This window comes from Periophthalmus magnuspinnatus, chromosome 9 (assembly GCF_009829125.3).
Source record: "Periophthalmus magnuspinnatus isolate fPerMag1 chromosome 9, fPerMag1.2.pri, whole genome shotgun sequence".
Lineage (NCBI taxonomy): Eukaryota > Metazoa > Chordata > Actinopteri > Gobiiformes > Gobiidae > Periophthalmus > Periophthalmus magnuspinnatus.
Window position 1 is genome coordinate 23,341,021 of NC_047134.1, and position 18,527 is coordinate 23,359,547.

The window sequence follows — 18,527 nt, forward strand, 5'->3', positions numbered from 1 at the left end:
CTGAAGACGCTACTTGGATGAATGGCAAAACACATTAAATCTAAAACAAAAAGAAAAAACTAAACATTTGTCCAGTTGACAGAATTCTACCTCCTTTCACCTCTGTGTTACATCACAGTATCAGCGTGTTCATGGGGCTGTGGTTGTCATTGAGACGTCAGAACACATCTGTGGTGATGAGTCTGGTGATGACCTGCGTCCCGTGAGCGAGGCCTGGAGGAACTGCACCAGCTTCTCCGGGTCAGTGGTGTTGGCCCAGGGAGACGGCATCATCTGCCCCGGCCACAGGAACGGCACCTCCAGAGCCATGGGGTGGTGGTAGAACACGAGGACCTGGTACTCCTTCTCCCACAGGTACTGCAGGGTCACCTAAAGTATACAGCAGAATGAGTCAAAAATAACTGTCAGATAAAAACAGGTCTGAACCAGGTCTGAACCAGGACTAAAGCAAGACAAAACCGGGACTAAAAACCAGGACAAAACTAGTAACTGGACAAGTAAACAACAGAATGAGTCAAAAACAACTGTGAGATAAAAACATCTAAACTGGGTCTAAACCAAGACTAAACCAGGACTAAATCAGGACTAAATCAGGTCTAAACCAGGACTAAACCAGTACTAAATCAGGTCTAAACCAGGATTAAGCCAGGAGTAAAGCAGGACTAAACCAAGTCTAAATGAGTACTAAAACAGGATTAAACTAGTAACTCCTCCCCAGGGTCAGCTTCAAGTATACACCAGAATAAGAGAAAAACAACTGTGAGATAAAAACAGGTCTAAATCAGGTCTAAACCAGGTCTAAACCAGGTCTAAACCAGGTCTAAACCAGGTCTAAACCAGGTCTAAACCAGGTCTAAACCAGGTCTAAATCAGGTCTAAATGAGCATTAAGAACCTCCCACAGGTACTGCAGGGTCACCTACAAGTGTAAAGGAATACAACAGGAAAAAAGTCGGTCTAAATCAGGTCTAAACCAGGACTAAACCAAGTCTAAACCAGGTCAAAACATGGAACCCCTATAGGCAGTCCAGGGGTAGTACAATGGGGTAAACAAAACTGTCAGAGAAAACAAGAATAACAGGACTAAGCCAGGACAAAACCAAATGTAAATCAGGTCTAAATCAGGTCCAAACCAGGACTAAACAAGGAACTTCAATATTCCTCTATGATTCAATGTATTTAAGAAAACAATAATAAATAGAATATTAAATAAAAGCATGGAGGCCGTCACGCTCACTCAAGTACAAGTGAAACGACTCCAAGAGAGTTAACAGGTCTAAAACAAGGCTAAGTCACTGCAAAACCAGGACCAAACCATGGAATAAATAAGGTAGAAATCTGGACTAAACAAGGTCTATGTGCAAGTGTATTAACTTTCAATGATACCACTTCTATTTGTCATAAGAATGGTACAAGTACACAGGAATGGCTAATGTTCCAAAAATGCTGTTTTAACTAATAACATTTGTACATTTACTTGAGAAAACCGAAACGTAAATACACACATTAAGTACATCATCCACCTCACACAGTAAACGAGCACAGAGGGTCCTGGATATAATAGTACAAGATGCAAATGTGACCAACACAGAACATATTCACACATTCAACAGTTATTCTAGAGCAAAAGTTGAAAGTCTGCAGATAACTGAATAGATCTACTACAGAAGTCCTTGGACTTGTATGAGAACAGTGTGAAGCCAGCAGCGATAATGAAGTCTCTTATATACAGAGCACTGCTGTATATGTGCTCTGCAAAAGACTCAGTACATAAGCTTTAAATATGTAACTTTTATGGTCTCCTGTGAGATGTTTCACAGCATGGCATTAGACTTATTTTTCTATATGGAGACAAGCAGTGATGCCATTAAAAAAAAACGGTGCCCCCTCTCTCTGCAAATGCTGCAATGAGCCTCATCATTTTGGTCTTAAAATGCTCCAAATTATACAATAACCGCTAGCCTCGACAAGCTTCATTTGACTGGAGCCGAACGCTGTTGGTGACATCACACACACCTAGTCCACTTCTTTACAGTCTGGGTTACACTCACTAATACAGACTTTGGAGCACACATAGCTGAACTGAACCCCTCTCTCCTTAAAGAATATGTTTTTGAGTCTCTGTGTTAAAGAAATCATTATCGTGCGGTGAAAACAAGAGCTCCAAAGAAATAAAAAGTTAACGTAAAAAGTAAAGAAACACATTTTGTCTGTTGTTTTGCCCATAGTTCTGCCTCAGTGCACCTCAGTCTGAACGTTGGGCATTTTTCAATAAAATGATCTCACAGCATAACGTCTATTACTTTACGAAATACTGCATTGTAAAAGCTATAGTGTTGTTAGCAGCTGGTTTAAACTCACACTTGTAGATTGTGTAATTACGGGCAGAAGAGGGTCTTTGACTGGTCCTTTTATGGAAAATTGCACAGTTCCACATATGAACTATGATTAGAGTTGAGAGCTGCTTTTGTGCTTCTTCAAATGAGCCACATCGAGACGCAAAGACAATAGACGCTCATTATTATCACTTTGTTTTGAGCGTATAGATGGTGTTTTATGGCAGAGCTGTGAGGTTAATGGACTGGATGTGAATAGGCACAGCATCATGTTAGCTCACTGTGTCTCAAACACAGACTGTATATATAAATGGACATAGGTAACCTCCTAGTCGCCGCATTCCATCAACTCTGGCTCCAATTCACTTTACATTAAAAAACTGTGGCCCCTCTCTCTGTAACTGCTGCTGTCAGACTCGTCATTTTGATCTTAAAATGTTCGTATTAATCCACTCTACATGATCCATGGGTTTTTATTTCGCTATTGTGCCCGTAAGTCAAGATATGGACATTAATAACAAACAAATCAGGTGCCTTTTTCCCTGAGCTCACTCCTACTACCATTAGCAACAGGTTTGATTGACAGCGTAATATATTAATATTGTTACTGAAGTAAAAGTACAGATACCAGAGCAATAAAAACCTCAAAAAATCTCCTTAAGTAAAAGTATTAAAGTACTCATTTTAAAATGTACTTCAACAGTAAAAAGTAAAAGTATTGAGGTCTTATAAAGCTTGAAATGTACAGATTTTGATAAAGATTGTTTTTTTTTTCTAGATGTTTTTATTTTATTTATTTATTTATTTATTTATTTAGTTAAAATTATGAACATGTTAAAAATAAACCTTCAGGATGTCCAGCAGGTCTCAGACAATAGTAAAAAATACTTGTACTTTTCAGTCCAATTCAAAATGAAGTGGAGTAGAAAGTACAGATAAAAGTAAAAAGTATCCACTGTAAAATGTACTTAAGTAAAGTACATATAGCTAAAACTTTTACTTAAGTACAGTGCTTTACTACTTTTACTTTGTTACTTTCCACCACTGATTCACTTCATTGTCGATGAAATACTTATATAACTGGAGTCACCTCTTGGGCGAAGACGACGGGGCACAGCTTGTCTCCAAACACCTCCTTCAGCATGGCCACCAGCTTCTCATGGTGGTGGTTCTGAACGCCGTAGAAGTGGTTGAAGTCCAGAAACACCACCTCTCGAGCGTGAGCCGACAAGAAGCTACTGATCTGCTCCAAGCCTTCTCTCACCTGCAGGACACAAACAGCACAACATCAGTAATGCAATCGATTCTATGGGGAAGTTATTTACTGAGGCGACGTTAGGCCCGTCACCAGAATTATTATATGTTTTGGGACTCAGTGTTTATCATGAGCACTTTTTCTTTGCAAAACTGGGGAGATTTGGGGTATTTTTTGTTGTAATGTGATAAGATTTGAGCTGTAGATGGTGAATAAGTCCCGTTTATTCCTAATTATTGATATAAATTAGTTTAAATACACTGAATTAAACAGTCTATTTAAAATGGTTCATTGAGATTATCTTGTGTTCTTTAAATCTTAATTAGTGATGTAATATAGTTTCAATACTATTGTTTATGGCGATATTTGTCTGTTTCTCAAAATGTTATTGTGACAGGTCTGTGTGACGTTTATGAGCGAGTCGGATCTTTTGAACTGTTCCTTAATGTTACCGATTTTTAAAAGAACTGAATCTTTTTCTTTCAAATTTTTATACATTTTATTTGGATTGACGCTGAACCAACACAAGAATCATCACAGAAGAAGAGTAGGCGACACGAGTGAGAGCTTTATGCATAAAAAATATATCTGTCCTTGTAATAATAGTGATTTTTTAAAATTATTATTATTGTAGTGAAATGTTTTATTTAGATTTTACATAATTCCAAAGGGTAAACTCACACCCATTTTCAGTTTGACCAATTTTAAAACGTTTTTAGCCGTGGTTGTTTCTCTCTGTGATAAGTTTGTAGTTAAATGAGTTCTCACATTGGCTTCTGTCGTATAAATAAATATAAAAAGGGCCAGTCATTTGAACAGCTCTTTGAAATTAACAGATCCAAAAGATTCAGATCCCATAAGAGTCGAAAGTCCCATCACTAAAATCATTAAAGCTGTTTTTTTACATTATAATCGTAGCTGAGTTTGTACCGCCAGCTATTCTGTGTGTCCCAGCGATCCACAACCCTTCATCATTGTAGAGGAGCAGTGTCTCCACTCCGAGCTCCTCTCATGTGACTGAGTGCCTCACCATTTCCTGCTCTTTTTCTCTTTCCTTGTCCTTTCTTAACATTGTAATGAGGGTTATGGAAAGTGAACAATACAGGTTTCTGCCAGTAGAGGGAACAAGTATTAAGTTAGGCTCAATATATTGTACATCAGCAAACTTTAAAAGGGGGCGACAGTGGCTCAGTTGGTTGAGTGTTTGCCCTTTGCCTTGAAGGTGGAAAAGTGCTATATAAAAATGTGACTATATACCAAATGAGGATTTTGCTGGGATTATTGGCTTTATCAACATAAACTATGGGATCTCGGTGCTCTCTTCTCTGTACCTGAAGTAACAGCATGTATCTGTCTATCTTTCCCTCACATGTGCGCTACCAACTTTTGTTATATTCATTTATTTAGATGTGTTTCATTTAAAAAAAAAACTGTCCCGCTGACTTCACTTTGGGCTCTTACGAAACCAAAGCGGTGCCAGTTTTAAACCCTGCTTTCTCTAAGTGAGCACTCAGCCGCCCTGCAGAGCAAACTCGTATCCTTTAGGGGACCACAGGGATAGAAGGAACAGTGTAGAGAGACTGGTAAATCAAGAGCTTTGACTTTTAACTGAGCTCGTTTTCACCAGATCAATACAACAACCCAGACAACCCAGAACTCCTCCAGCTGAGGTATGAGGCCTTTGTAATGACCTCCAAGTCAAACCTTTAAACTTTAGAGTGATTAAGATGCCTAAGTTGTATTTAAATATACTATACAAATAAATTAGAACTGAATAGAACAGAATAAAAATTGTGTAATATGTTATAATGTTGTTTCCTCATCACAAACAGACCTAAAGTTGTGTTTTGTTTCATTCACATGTTTAACACACAAACCCTGAGTTCTTCTCTCAAACTGAAAACACTCTGTTCCACCTTGTGATGTCATGTGGTAATACAGGAAGGGCTCCACTGTGTTTTTAAACTCCATACACCTTCACTAGAATCATTTGGATCATTTCAGCCCTGGAAGTGCCAATCTTTACTAAACTAAAGATAAAAGGTAGTTGTTAACTTGAAAACTACCACTTCATGACATCACAAGGTGGAACAGAGCATTTGGGGCTTTTAGATGTAAAGAAACTAATAATAAAATGTTACTCAAACATGTGTGAATGAAATAAAACACAACTCCAGGTATGTTTCTTATGAGGAAACAACATTATAAAATAGGTTTCTAGCTCTACAACAAGTCAAATAACCAATAGGTTTGAAAGATTTTTAGATTAGCAAGTGCATAGTCCTTCAGAATAAAAAGTACTGCTCCTAAATTCTAAACAGTACTATTATAAATAACTTTGCTGTGCTGAAAATGTAAGCAGCAGATGAATATTTAAGCCAGTGAAAGTAAAAGTTTGAGTAAGGCAGCAGAAGCACGACTACATATTCAAAAGTATTCACTGTGGCGCTGAAGAGTCCGTGGGCGAAGTACAGCTCGTTGTCGGGGTCGCGGGGTTTGGTGGAGATGCGCAGGTCAAAGAAGCGAATGCCGGATTCTAATTGGCTGGTGAAGTTCATGGTCTGCGTCGCTAACCACTTCCTCATTAGCTTCTTGGCGACGGTCCCAAACACGGAGACGAAGTTCTGCACTGTCTCCGGCTGCTCGGGGCCGACCGGAGAAGCCTCATCGATGTAGAAACTGAAGGAGTCATGGGAACCTGCAGAGACAAGAAAACAGATCTATAGGTCACGATCACACATTTCAAAGTGCGATATTTTCCTGTAAATATAGACGATAAACGATATTAAGGCCAAAACGATCTCAAATGCCGCTCACCACTTGCACTTTTTATCTTATGCTATAGATTTCTGCATTTACATGATGAACACTGCATAAACATTCAGTTGCTCTGGGTAGCAACCTTCAAAACAATCTTTCATTTGAAGTTTTTATCAACAGCCTCCCTCTGTCGTGTCTATGCGTTAGAGAAAACAATGCGTTGTCATGGTAACAGCTCTGCGGTTTTCTCTGAGTGCTGCGATGGGACCGACTCCTGAACTCTGACAGTGCAGTCTGTAGATTTACTTTGAACATCTTTATTCTGCAGGAACCAAAACAAATCTATAGTGAATATTAGTGTGACTTTCTATGTTTTGCTTATTTCTTTGTTTAGGAGCTCTGTCTGTGCTGTCTGCTGCAGAAGAATGACAAAAACACATTTAAACCGGATGCCGTGTCTCATCATTGGCATTTAAAGGGCCCATATTACGCTACTTTATGATCTATGATATAATGTCGTTATAACATGGCTTAAAACACACAAGAGTCAATTTTGCGTAATATAGGACCTTTTAAATATAAGTCTGAACTCCTGTGTGTTACAAACTCAAACAGGGCCTTAAGGTTTTAACCAACTTCAGCTCAAATCCCCAGACCCAGACTCAAACCCTGGGGTAATCGGGCTTCTTCTGGCCCCAGCCCCAGACTCTGGAACAAACTTCCTCCAGATATGCCACTATCACAGACTCTGGCCTGTTTAAATCCAGGCTCAAAACAAATCTAGGGTCATTATTCTTTTATTTGTTTTATTTCACTGTTTAATGTTTTGTATTTGTTGTGTTTTTATATTGTGTTGGTTTGATTATAAAGCACTTTGACCACCTTGAGCATTTGTGTAAATGAAGATTGATTGATTGGGTGTAGACCTCTCGATTCAAAAGACAGCAAAGATTAGATCCAATGAATTGCACAGCCCTAACAGAAAATAAATGTCCACAGGTCCCATAAAACAGAGTGTGAATGTGACAGGATCATGGGAACGACAAGAACAGTATTTTAATCTTTAAAGTATTTTTATTCAACACCATTGTTCTTTTTCTACATTATAAGAAAACAGTGATACATTCTCCAAACTGGCTTTTACGATGGTACACTAAACACAATCATTAGTAATAATAAGATAAGAAAGAAAATAGAAAGAAGAAAAATGTATTAGTCCTATACAGAGCTTTACTTGATGCTCAAAGTTGATTTACAATTTCAGGCATTATTCATTCGCTCCACCATTATAGTAGCCACAGCTGACCTGGGACAAACTGATTGAAGTAGATTGCCAATTTGCACCATCAGCCCCTCCAACCACCACCTACACCCACGTACACTTCATTCATACTAGGCAATGTGGGTGGTGTCTTGCCTAAGGACACAGCAACCAGTGCCTCACTGTGGCACCTGTTATTCCCAGCAGTCTCCCATCCAAGTCTAAACTAGGCCCTGCTCTGCTTAGCGTCAGAGATCTGATGAGATCAGGTTTTGACAAGGAGGTTGGAGTGTTTATTAGGAAGGTTAATCTATGACAATTACTGTAATCAATTATAAATGACACATTAGCATCGCAAAATGGTGTGATCAACAACACGTTACAGCTAATACAAAAGGAACGGCCCACAGATTCAGAGGCTGATTCATACAAAAGCAGCTGCCTTCATCTGCAGAGATTCATTTTCTTAACCAATGGTAAAATAATGAAATAGATTTGTAGCCCGATTTGAAGGTTTTAGATATAGAGACTAGAGACTGCTGACACCTTCTCTTTGTTTCTGTGGGCAGAGTGAATCCACTGGTCCATATTCATCTGGTGCCAGTGAGACATAGATCTGAGTGTCATCTGCAGAGTTGTGGTAGGACAAATTGCTGTGTATTAACTGGCCTAACGGCAGCACGTAAAGGTTAAACAACAAGGGTCCCAGGATTGACCCCTGAGGCACCCCACTGGTCAGGGCCATCTGAATCACAATTTCCAATTTCAACAAACTACTCCCTCTCTTCTAGATAGGACTTGAACTAGTTTAGTGCCATACTAGAGATACCCACCCAGTCCTCTAGTCTCTGTAAGAGGATCCCATGAGTGACAGTGTCAAAGGCAACACTCAGGTCAGGATCAAGACTAAGGCTTTGCCTGCATCAGTGTTTAGGCAGATGTCATTTGTCACCTTGATAAGGAAACAACAGCATCATGGACAAAAATTAGGCCAAAAAAGCAAAGAAACACATTTAGTTTGTTGTTTTGCTAATAGTTCTGCCTCAGTGCCACTCAGTTGGAATATTGAGGGACATTTTTAAGATAAAATGATTGTCATTGTCATTGAATAACCTCTATAAATACAGGTGTCGTCCAGGTATGATTCATAGCAAAACAAAAATTGTATTCTGTCAACTGGACAAAGTTTATTTTTTGAGTTCAGTTCTGGTAAAATTACTGGTGGACACTGCCTTATATCTGTAAAAGGGAGGAGCTAACTTCACTGAAACTAACACACCTGTTACAGTTACTGTTTGTCCAGTTGACAGAATAGATTTTTTTTTTTACTCTATAAATGCATGATATATATGTTTAATGCCACATTGTGAAACATTCCAGAAAAAACTATAACAGAGCAGACGGCAGACCCTCCATCATGAAAGCTAAAGCTAGTGCATCTTTAAAAAATATCTGATCTTTAACTGCATGAACAGCACCAAGGAAATCAAACCCAAGATGGTCTGATTTCCTTGGGGCATTCTGACTGACAGCTCTAAAGATTCCACTGCATCTGAGGATTCAGAAAAAGTCTAATCAATAAATGTGTTTCCACCCTCGAGAATAAGCTTCAACTGTTCTGGGCTTAAATCAAAATCCACCTGAAGCAAATAAACTTTTATGGAAATTAAGAGTTCAGGATATGATTTTTGTGTGTTTCCACCTCCTGATTCACTTGTGTGAATCTTCAAAATGCACCTTGGTGATGGAAATACAACTCATGAGATTAAACTGCAGACTGTATGTATAAATGGACATAGCTAGCCTGCTAGCCACCGTGTTTCAAACAGGAAGTGAGCATGGGCGTGCTTCTGGCTCCATCCACTCTGGTTCCAATTCACTTAACATTGAAAAACTGTCCCCTCTCTGTACGCTGTGGGTGACGTCACACTCACTTAATCCACTTGTTTATCCAGACTATGATCTGAACTGTTTGAAGCTCACAGCTCAGAGTAAAGAAATGAACTCTGACCCTGACACATTGGCTGTTTCTGGCTTTAAATTCCATACACAGAATACTTATGAGAATGAAACGTTTTAAAGGCTAAGTTATTAAATCTACACATTTTCCTTTTTAAATCTAATAAAAACACAGGACTAATTGTCTTTTGTTGATGTTTTGCCTAAATAAATGTCAGAATTTGGTTAATGGCCCAAATGTGAACTCCGGTGTTGTTAGCTGCTAATTAGCCTTTTACTGTTTGTGTTGGTTTATGCAAATGAAGAACTCTTTTGTTTGTTTGGTCCAACGTTTTAGACCTGACTCTGCACCAGTGCCTTGCAAAAACTGAACTTCTACAGGACTTAAAATTATGTTAATTCAGAAAATATTTTGCAATTTGACTATTTTTGCCAAAAAAAAGATTTATTCAAAACATTATCTATCGAAGGTGCACTATGTAACTTTTCTGATTGGGGGTTGGTCACCTGCTTGTCTCCATGGAGATGTAATTGCTTTATCTTGAATGTTCCACAGTATTATCTTAGATTTAGTCAATTACAGGTGTTTTAATGCGGAAAAAAAATATATCAATTGAAAAACATTCTTACATTCTTAGAGTGGGCTCGCCTCTACCACAGATCTGAGGTGTAAATTGGCCTGGTGGCGTTACCTGTTTGAGATAGATAAGTTTAACGCCACACTCTAGAGCAATGCAGGCAAAGAAATGTCATCTCCATGGAGACAAGTTACACCGTGCAACTGTGAAGTACATATTTATGACCTGTGGAAAAGCTCTATACAAAACACAACTTAATTACTTGCATATTATGACATTTTTAATTAAATATCATCACAAGTTCAAAATATCTTGAAAAAGTTCTACCTATTTAGACCAATACTCAAACCAAGACATCCATCTTACAGTCTAAGCAGGGACTCCCACTCCTCCCCAGACACTTCCTTCAGCTCCGTTAGTGGGACCCCAAGGCGATCGCTCACGTTCCATCCTTCTCTCACTCGTGAAAAAGATGCCGAGATACTTCTCCTCCACTTGAGGCAGGGACTTTACACCACCTGGAGACAATGCCACCTTTTTCCGGTCAAGAACCATAAGATATTCTTCTTTCAGCCTCTTTAAAACGTGTAGATGTTTTTTGTTTTGTTTTTTTAGTGTTGTTTGGTGCAGTGTGTGGAGCCAGGTCTGAGCAGGGCCCTGAGCGGTGAGACTAACCCGAGCAGACAGCAGCAGCCCGGGGCCACTGCTCCAGACTGGACTGTGGCTGAACCAGAGTCACAACAGTGAGACATGTGGCCTTATAAGGAGCCGCAACCCTTCCTCCACCCCCTCTGCCCCCATCCTCCCCCCCACTACGCCTGCAACATTTCATAATCGTGCTTCTGTTAGGATCAGGATTCTGTTGTCCAGGACCATGTGTAAATGCATAAATATCTGAGTATATGTGTTTAAAATGTTTCTTTCCTACACTAGATTTTCTTACTGCTGACATTTTACATTTTTATATCTGTACAATAACTGCAGTGAAATATGATACTAATAGAGATTGAAATTTGAATTGCTAAACTTATTCGAGAATCCCATACTTTTCAGAATATGTTTGTAGAAATCTAAACTACAAGATTAAAAGTGGAGCCCTACGCTTCACCCTCTCCACACACCACCATCACGGCTGTTGACCTCAAACTCAGACATGGCCAAAGTGAAGAACAGACAGTGTCCCCGTGACCTCTGACCTCGCACAGCAAAATGCATTCTCAGGATATTTATTCACAAAGTTCAACAACTCACGAGAATCGATCTTGCTGTGGACTCTCTGTAAAGACCAATCACAGAGCAGCATTGAGGTTTGGAAGGAGCCAAAGATGAAGCGCCCAAATAAACAAACAAAAAAACCAAGGTGAGGCCGACAGGCGAACTTCAGCCGATTTTAGCCTCAATACTGAACATTTTAAAATGAGCAGAAGTTCAGAGCTTTGTACTTTTGTGACAGGGAAGATGTCTGTTCATGTCTCTCAACTGGATGTAACAAAAGGTTTTTCGTCCTTTTCGCTGTTGTGACACTTTGACCGATCAGGTTCAAATAATTGTCATGGCGTTTTGCATTTGGCGATGGCTTTGAGTGAGAGCCGTCCCAGATGTGTGGATCTTAATGCAGAGTGACACACACATCAGTCTAGTGTGAGCATGAACTCAGCTGACACCAAAATCTGTACAGGATTTCACTTTGGAAAAAAAATATATTATCAGGCTCATACTCTGAGGTTAGACACACAGTGCACACACAACTACCTCTACTTGACAAAGGCTGATCCAGGTGGAAAAATATCACGAGTTTGAAAAATGTTTCAAAAATGTAGAGAGTAAAGTACAGATACCTGCTCTGAAATGCAGTGAAGTAAAAGTAGTGAGTAAAGTACAGATACCTGCTCTGAAATGCACTGAGGTAAAAGTACTACATACAGATGTCTGCTATAAATTGTAGTGAAGTAAAAGTAGTAAGTAAAGTAAAGATACCTGCTCTGAAATGTAGCAAAGTAAAGTAGTAAGTAAAGTACAGATACCAGCTTTCAAATGTAGTTAAGTAAAAGTAATGAGTAAAGTACAGATACCTGCTCTTAAATGTAGTGAAGTAAAAGTAGTGAGTAAAGTACAGATACCACCTCTTAAATGTAGTGAATTAAAAGTACTACATACAGATGTCTGCTATAAATTGTAGTGAAGTAAAAGTAGTAAGTAAAGTAAAGATACCTGCTCTGAAATGTAGCAAAGTAAAGTAGTAAGTAAAGTACAGATACCAGCTTTCAAATGTAGTTAAGTAAAAGTAATGAGTAAAGTACAGATACCTGCTCTTAAATGTAGTGAAGTAAAAGTAGTGAGTAAAGTACAGATACCACCTCTTAAATGTAGTGAATTAAAAGTACTACATACAGATGTCTGCTACAAATTGCAGTGAAGTAAAAGTAGTAAGTAAAGTACAGATACCAGCTTTCAAATGTAGTTAAGTAAAAGTAGAAAGTACAGATACCTGCTCTTAAATGTAGTGAAGTAAAGTAGTAAGTACAGTCCAGATACATAAAACTTTTTCCTTAAGCACAGTACTTTACCACTTGTACTTAATCACGTTCCACCGCTGATCTGCTTCCCAAACTCATGATAATAATAAAAACATTGAGCGTTGATGACTGGGACTTAAGTTTCAAAGAACATCTTGAAAAACATGTTTGTATCGTCTGTGGAAAATGAGACACGAAGAAACAAAACACAGCAGCCTGAAGGAACGACTCTGGTCCACACTTCTGCTGCCACTGGATCACAACACACAAGAGAATGACTCAGCTCGTGTTTTGATGAGTCATTGTCAAATAGAAAAAAGAACAACAAGTCAACACATCGGCGCCTGTATACACTTCACAAACGGCTCTTTTGTTTCCTGATGAGGCTCGCTTCTGCTGCGGGAGATACAAGAACAAAGGCAAGTGTAAGTAGAACGCAAATGACAAAGAGACGATGGAATGTATAGATGACAAGTGCCGTCACGATACTGAAACTTCAAACTGTTTTAATACTAAGACTTGATACCGATTCTGATGCCACGGTGATGATAAAAAACACTTTCTTTAGACAATAGAATGTGATTTTCAACATTAAATGGTGGTACTTTCTTTAATATTCCCATCTTCCACATTTGGGACGTATATTAGTCTATGTGTCTTATACTTGTTCTGATACAGCTCAAGATCATTCAGGAAAGGTTGATTTCTGTCCCGTGAATAGGATTTTTCAGTATCGATACCTGCTCAAACGAGTATCTAGTTTCGATACTAGTTTTAGCATCGATTAGTATCCGATTTTCGATCTAGAGATGACGAATGTTAAGTAAAGTCAAGCCATGTTTTGTACAACTTCATTTTAGTGTACCAATAGAGATGCCAAAATATGTGTCTTTTCTGTTCGGTCCACCTGATCGTCTCCATGGAGATGTTATTGCTTGTAATGTTCCACAGTATTGCATCAAACCTTATTCAAGTGCAGGTGTTTTTACTGCTCAAAAATATCTTACAAATACATGGATTTTTGCTGTGAGTATAGAGTCACCTCTCCACAGATCTGACCTGCAACTTTTACTGCTATTCTGTGGGATATTTCAGGTAAAGCTATACCATCTCCATAACGACAAAAAGGAAAATCTTACATAGTACAGCTTTAAAGGATAAAATGATGAAACATGGAAGTAACAAAAGTTTGACTGAGGTGAGTTTTTGCAGAATGGACCTCGGAGCCGTGAGTCATCCTCTGGCTCTGGATGTGTTCAAGGAATCAACACTGCTCCTCTGAGTCACTCACACAACCCAGTGACAGAAGACACTGAGCAAGCAGTGGGATCATCTGATTATAGAAAGAGCAGAGTACTCAGATACATTGATAAAACTATACTTCTAGGAGTACTGTCTGTGTAATCCCTCAGTCGTCCAGGTCTTAGTAGAGAGTAGTTTAAGGTCACCAGAACGGAAGAAGAGGCTTGGATGAGCAGCGAAACGTCTTCATGCTTACAACGATTTGTCCAGTTGCCAGATTTAAACTTCATCTTTTGCTATTCTAGGATTCACACCTTACTACTACTTTTACTCTGATTCCTTGTAAATGTAACAGTTAGGGATCAGTTATCGTTATCCCAGATATCGCATTGGTTCGTTGGCACTGATATTTTTTCTGCACTGCAAACAAGCAAAGTTGATTTATATGGCACCTTTCACACAGGGAAGTTAAAACACACAAAAACAAAATAGTCAATACAAACAATATGGCCGTCATAGCAGCCATTAAAAAACACTGCAAAACGTTTTCACCCCAACAACTTTTTGACCAGTTACAGGTCTGAAATTTTCTTTAGCTATGGATCAACCTGGACGACTGAGGGATTACACAAACAGGTGCTTAAAACAACTGACTGACCAAATGGGATTGTTTTGAGTCGGCTTTCGAAGGCATCAACAGACTTCAGTGAACACAAGGAGAGCGGGAGGTCGTTCTAGAGCTTGGGAGCAACAGCCTGAAAGCAGTGGTCTCCTCTGGTCTGAAAACGAACACGAGGAAACGTCAGCAGGTTCTGATCCAGAGACGTCAAAGAGTGAGAGGGGGCAGAGGTCTGGATCGGATCACTGATGTAGAAAGGAGCCAGACTGTGCAAGGCTCTGAAAGTCTTTCCACTGTGAGTAAGTCAACAGGAGAAAAAACTTTATGTTGACAAAATGAAATGATTTGAACATTTGTGTTTCTTGCACTGTTACTTCAGATATGACTTCATTTTCTTAGTTTTTGTGGTCTGTCCTTTTGAAATGCCAGGTTTTGTGCATTACTTAATGTTTCGTCTTTACAGTTACATTAAAGCTACAATTTGTACTTAGACTGGTTGACCCGCCCCTGATGTATTCTCACTTTTCACCACTAGATGCTGTCTGTGTTACTGCTGTCTGACGGTGTGCTAACTTTGACCTGACAGACGAAGACCAGAGAGCACAGGTGAGACTGAACGAAGGCCAGGTGAGGGGAGGGGGGAGGGGCCAGGTGAGAGGGGGGGATAGGAGGGAACAAGTTTCACATCTGCCCTCTGGTGGTGAAAAAATGTACAGAAAATTATATATGGTAGCTTTAACTTGACAAAGTAGCAGATTTTCTACTTGAGTGATTTCTTGGGACACTACTTTTACTTGAGTAACATTAGATCTGTTCAAGCTCTAGTCTGCTGTACATGCAATGCCATTATGTTTAGAGGCAGTATGAACTCCTGACCTAAACCAGTGTAAACAACATGCTTTGCTATATATCGTTAATATTATCAAAGTTCAGATCTTTTAACCATGCTCTAGTGTTTTTTCTCAATGAGATTATAATTACAGAGTGGACACAAGCACAACAGGGCGGATTTAACCACTTCAGAGCCTTAACCAGAGTCACGTTTGACCAGCATCATCGGGACTGTTTACACACGCAGCTGTCTGGATCATACAGACCCCACACATTCACAATGAGGCTGAATGACTTCTGAAATCCAGATAAACATGTTCCTGCTGTAAACTCAATTATAACAGCCCCGGGAGCGGCACATGCTCTGCCCCCTGCCTGTCAGTCTCTGCCGCTGCACGATAACGCCTCTACACTGTTTTAATACAACACATAAAGAGTACTGCAAAGGTCACAGACTGAATATAAAGTAAAGCAATGAATACAGTGAGAGCAAGCACCCATTTTTCATGCTAAGATAAGCCAAGACATGTTTTGTTCAAGTTAGTCATATTAGCATAACAATAGAGATGCCAAAACATGCACTATGGAGCTTTTCTAGAAGGGGGAGGGCATCTGCTGCTTGTCTCCATACACATGTTATTGCTTTGTCTGTAATGTTCCACAGTATGGCATTGAATCTATCTAACTCGCATTTATTCAAGTTCAGTTGTTTTTAGAGCTTAAAAACACCTTGGAAAAACATTCATTCTGACTGAGTATAGGCTGGTCTTTCCACAGATCTGACCTGTAACTTGACCTGTGAACCTGGTGGTACATGCCTGTGTCCATGGAGATATTTTGAAATGTTTCAGGAAAAGCGGTACCATGATCTCCACAAACAGGCAGTGGACCCTCCATCATAAACAGTTTACATTTAAAGGACACATATAAAAAAAATACTTAAAGAGCCTTAATGATTGTCCCACATGATGAGCTCAGTCTGAGTCGTCGTTTTAGTCGGGATGCTCTGATATGATACTGGTGTCAGATATCGACGCCGGTACTGAATATTTTGGTGGATCGGGATGTGCTCATAAGATATCAGCTCAGTCAATATCCCAATTTTGTCTATAACCTGGTGTAATAAGACACACATCTGGGTCAGTTTTTACCGCACACTGCAGGTTACTATTGGGGATCGGCAGATACTTAAAGCCAAAGTATCAATATCAGTATCAGAAAAGAAAAAGCTGGTTTGGTGCATCTCTACTTTTAGTGAATATTTGAGTAATTCTGTATTGTCCTGCACTCACAGCCCATTGGTCTGTTTTGATGAAAACTCAATAGGTTCAACACTGTAATGCTGTTTTATTTCACAAATTAAAACAATATAAAAATCTCCTTTTTGCTTTTGTGAAATGAGGTTGTGAAGAGGTGAGAACATGATCCAAAGGTCACATCTGTGGCGTGATGGCATTTAGAGAGACGTAGGCCTGAGTTTGGATCAATACTGCAGTTTACAACAAACACAATTTAATACAATGCTCTACGTGTGCAAATTAGACCTGAAACAGCATAAAATGTTGGATTTTAAGGCAGACTTGGGGTCAGGGGTACAGCTGGAGGTGGGAAAGTAGCCTACCTGACCTCAAAATAAACATGGCAACTCAGAAATGAAACCAAACCAAAACTAAGCTTGTAAAAGGTCTCAAGATACTAATCAAAATGAAAACTAGCACTAAAAGTATGGATTGGGAAAAAAAAATATTAATAACTCAGTAGCTCGGTTAGGAGCCAACAGTCTGTCCACTGATCAGAAGGTTAGTTAAACTTCTTCTCCCGACAAAAACACCATAAAGCGGGCAGATCCACTGACCCTCAGGTTGGCGTTGCAATTCCTGCTCACACAGATGAATCCTGTTGTTGTGTCCTTGGGAAAGACACTGGTGTATGAATATGTGTGTGAATGGGTGAGTGGTTCCTTGATGTTAAGTGCTTTAAGTGCCTCGCAGGTGGAAAAGCACTATATAAAAATGTGATAATTTACCATACACCAAACAGGCAAAAAATTGACCTTTCCTAAATATTTTAAATATTTTTTCCAAATAGGAAGTGATCATAGGTGCGCTTCCAGCTCAATCAGCTCTTACTCCAGTTCACTTTACATTTAAAAACTGTGTCCCCACTCTCTGTAACTGCTGCTGTCAGGCTCGCTATTTTGGTCTTAAAATGTTCGCATTAACCCCCTTTACATGATCCAGGTTTTTTATTTTGCTATTGTGTCTGTAAATCAAGATATGAACATTAATAACAGACAAATCAGATGCCTTCTTTCCCCGAGGTCACTCCCGCTAGCGTTAGCAACAAGTTTGATTGACGTGTTAGTAAGCCCCCGCTCCCTGTTAAACCAGCGTTGCTAAGAGAAGGGGCGTTACCTTCAACAGCCTCGCTCCAGATTGGTTCTTTGGTTGCTATGATACTCACGGTCAGTATCATCCAAATCAGTCCAAATTGCCCCCTATAGCTGTTAGCCTCAATGACCTTCATTTGACTGGAGCTGAACACTATGGGTGATGTCACACTCACATAGTGCACTTCTTTATATGGTTTATGTTCCTGACACACTCCTCAGAATGTGTTTGCTTTGGGAGCTATGCCGCCTTGCAGTAGTAAATATAAACAGATTTGGGCGCGCTCCTTCTGCCTGGTGAGAATTGAATTTCACTCTGTTTATCTGCACTAACATACTGCTGTCTGTAGAACAAAACAAACGCACCCTCCCCTCTCCTTTACAGCCAACAGTTTCGGTTGACATATAACTTAGAGCAGCAGATTCCTCGTACTCCGTGGAGTCTGAGTGAAGGGTGAAACTAAACTAGTCTTGTACTTATTTGCCTGGAATGTTCCCCAGCATGGCACGTGACTTAGCTATCTCCATGGTGACAAGCAGGTGACACCATCAAAGTGTAATAGAAAAAAGCATGATGGATGTGTTTGTGCTGTGGAACATTCTAGGCAAAATAATAACATTTATACAAGAAAAGCAGGTGCAGATTCTCTCATTCAGTCAAGTCATTCAGGCTCTTCATGTTCTATGCAGACCACATGTCAGTAAGGTCTGAGGTACTCCTGTGTTTTGCATTAACCTAATAGACTGTATAAAGAAGTGGACTAAGTGAGGCATCAGTCAAC

The 18,527-nt window shown here is 39.5% G+C and overlaps 1 protein-coding gene across 1 annotated transcript in view; it reads right to left on the bottom strand.

Moving 5' to 3' along the window:
- Positions 1-18,527, bottom strand: part of plcxd3 (phosphatidylinositol-specific phospholipase C, X domain containing 3) — a 38,698-nt gene that overhangs the window by 9,997 nt on the left and 10,174 nt on the right. Inside the window, exons 2-4 of the mRNA XM_033973427.2 lie at positions 6,032-6,288; positions 3,426-3,599; positions 194-369 (exon numbers count right to left, since the gene is read on the bottom strand). Coding sequence (XP_033829318.1) covers positions 194-369; positions 3,426-3,599; positions 6,032-6,288 — 607 coding nt within the window. The remainder of the gene's footprint in view (positions 1-193; positions 370-3,425; positions 3,600-6,031; positions 6,289-18,527) is intronic.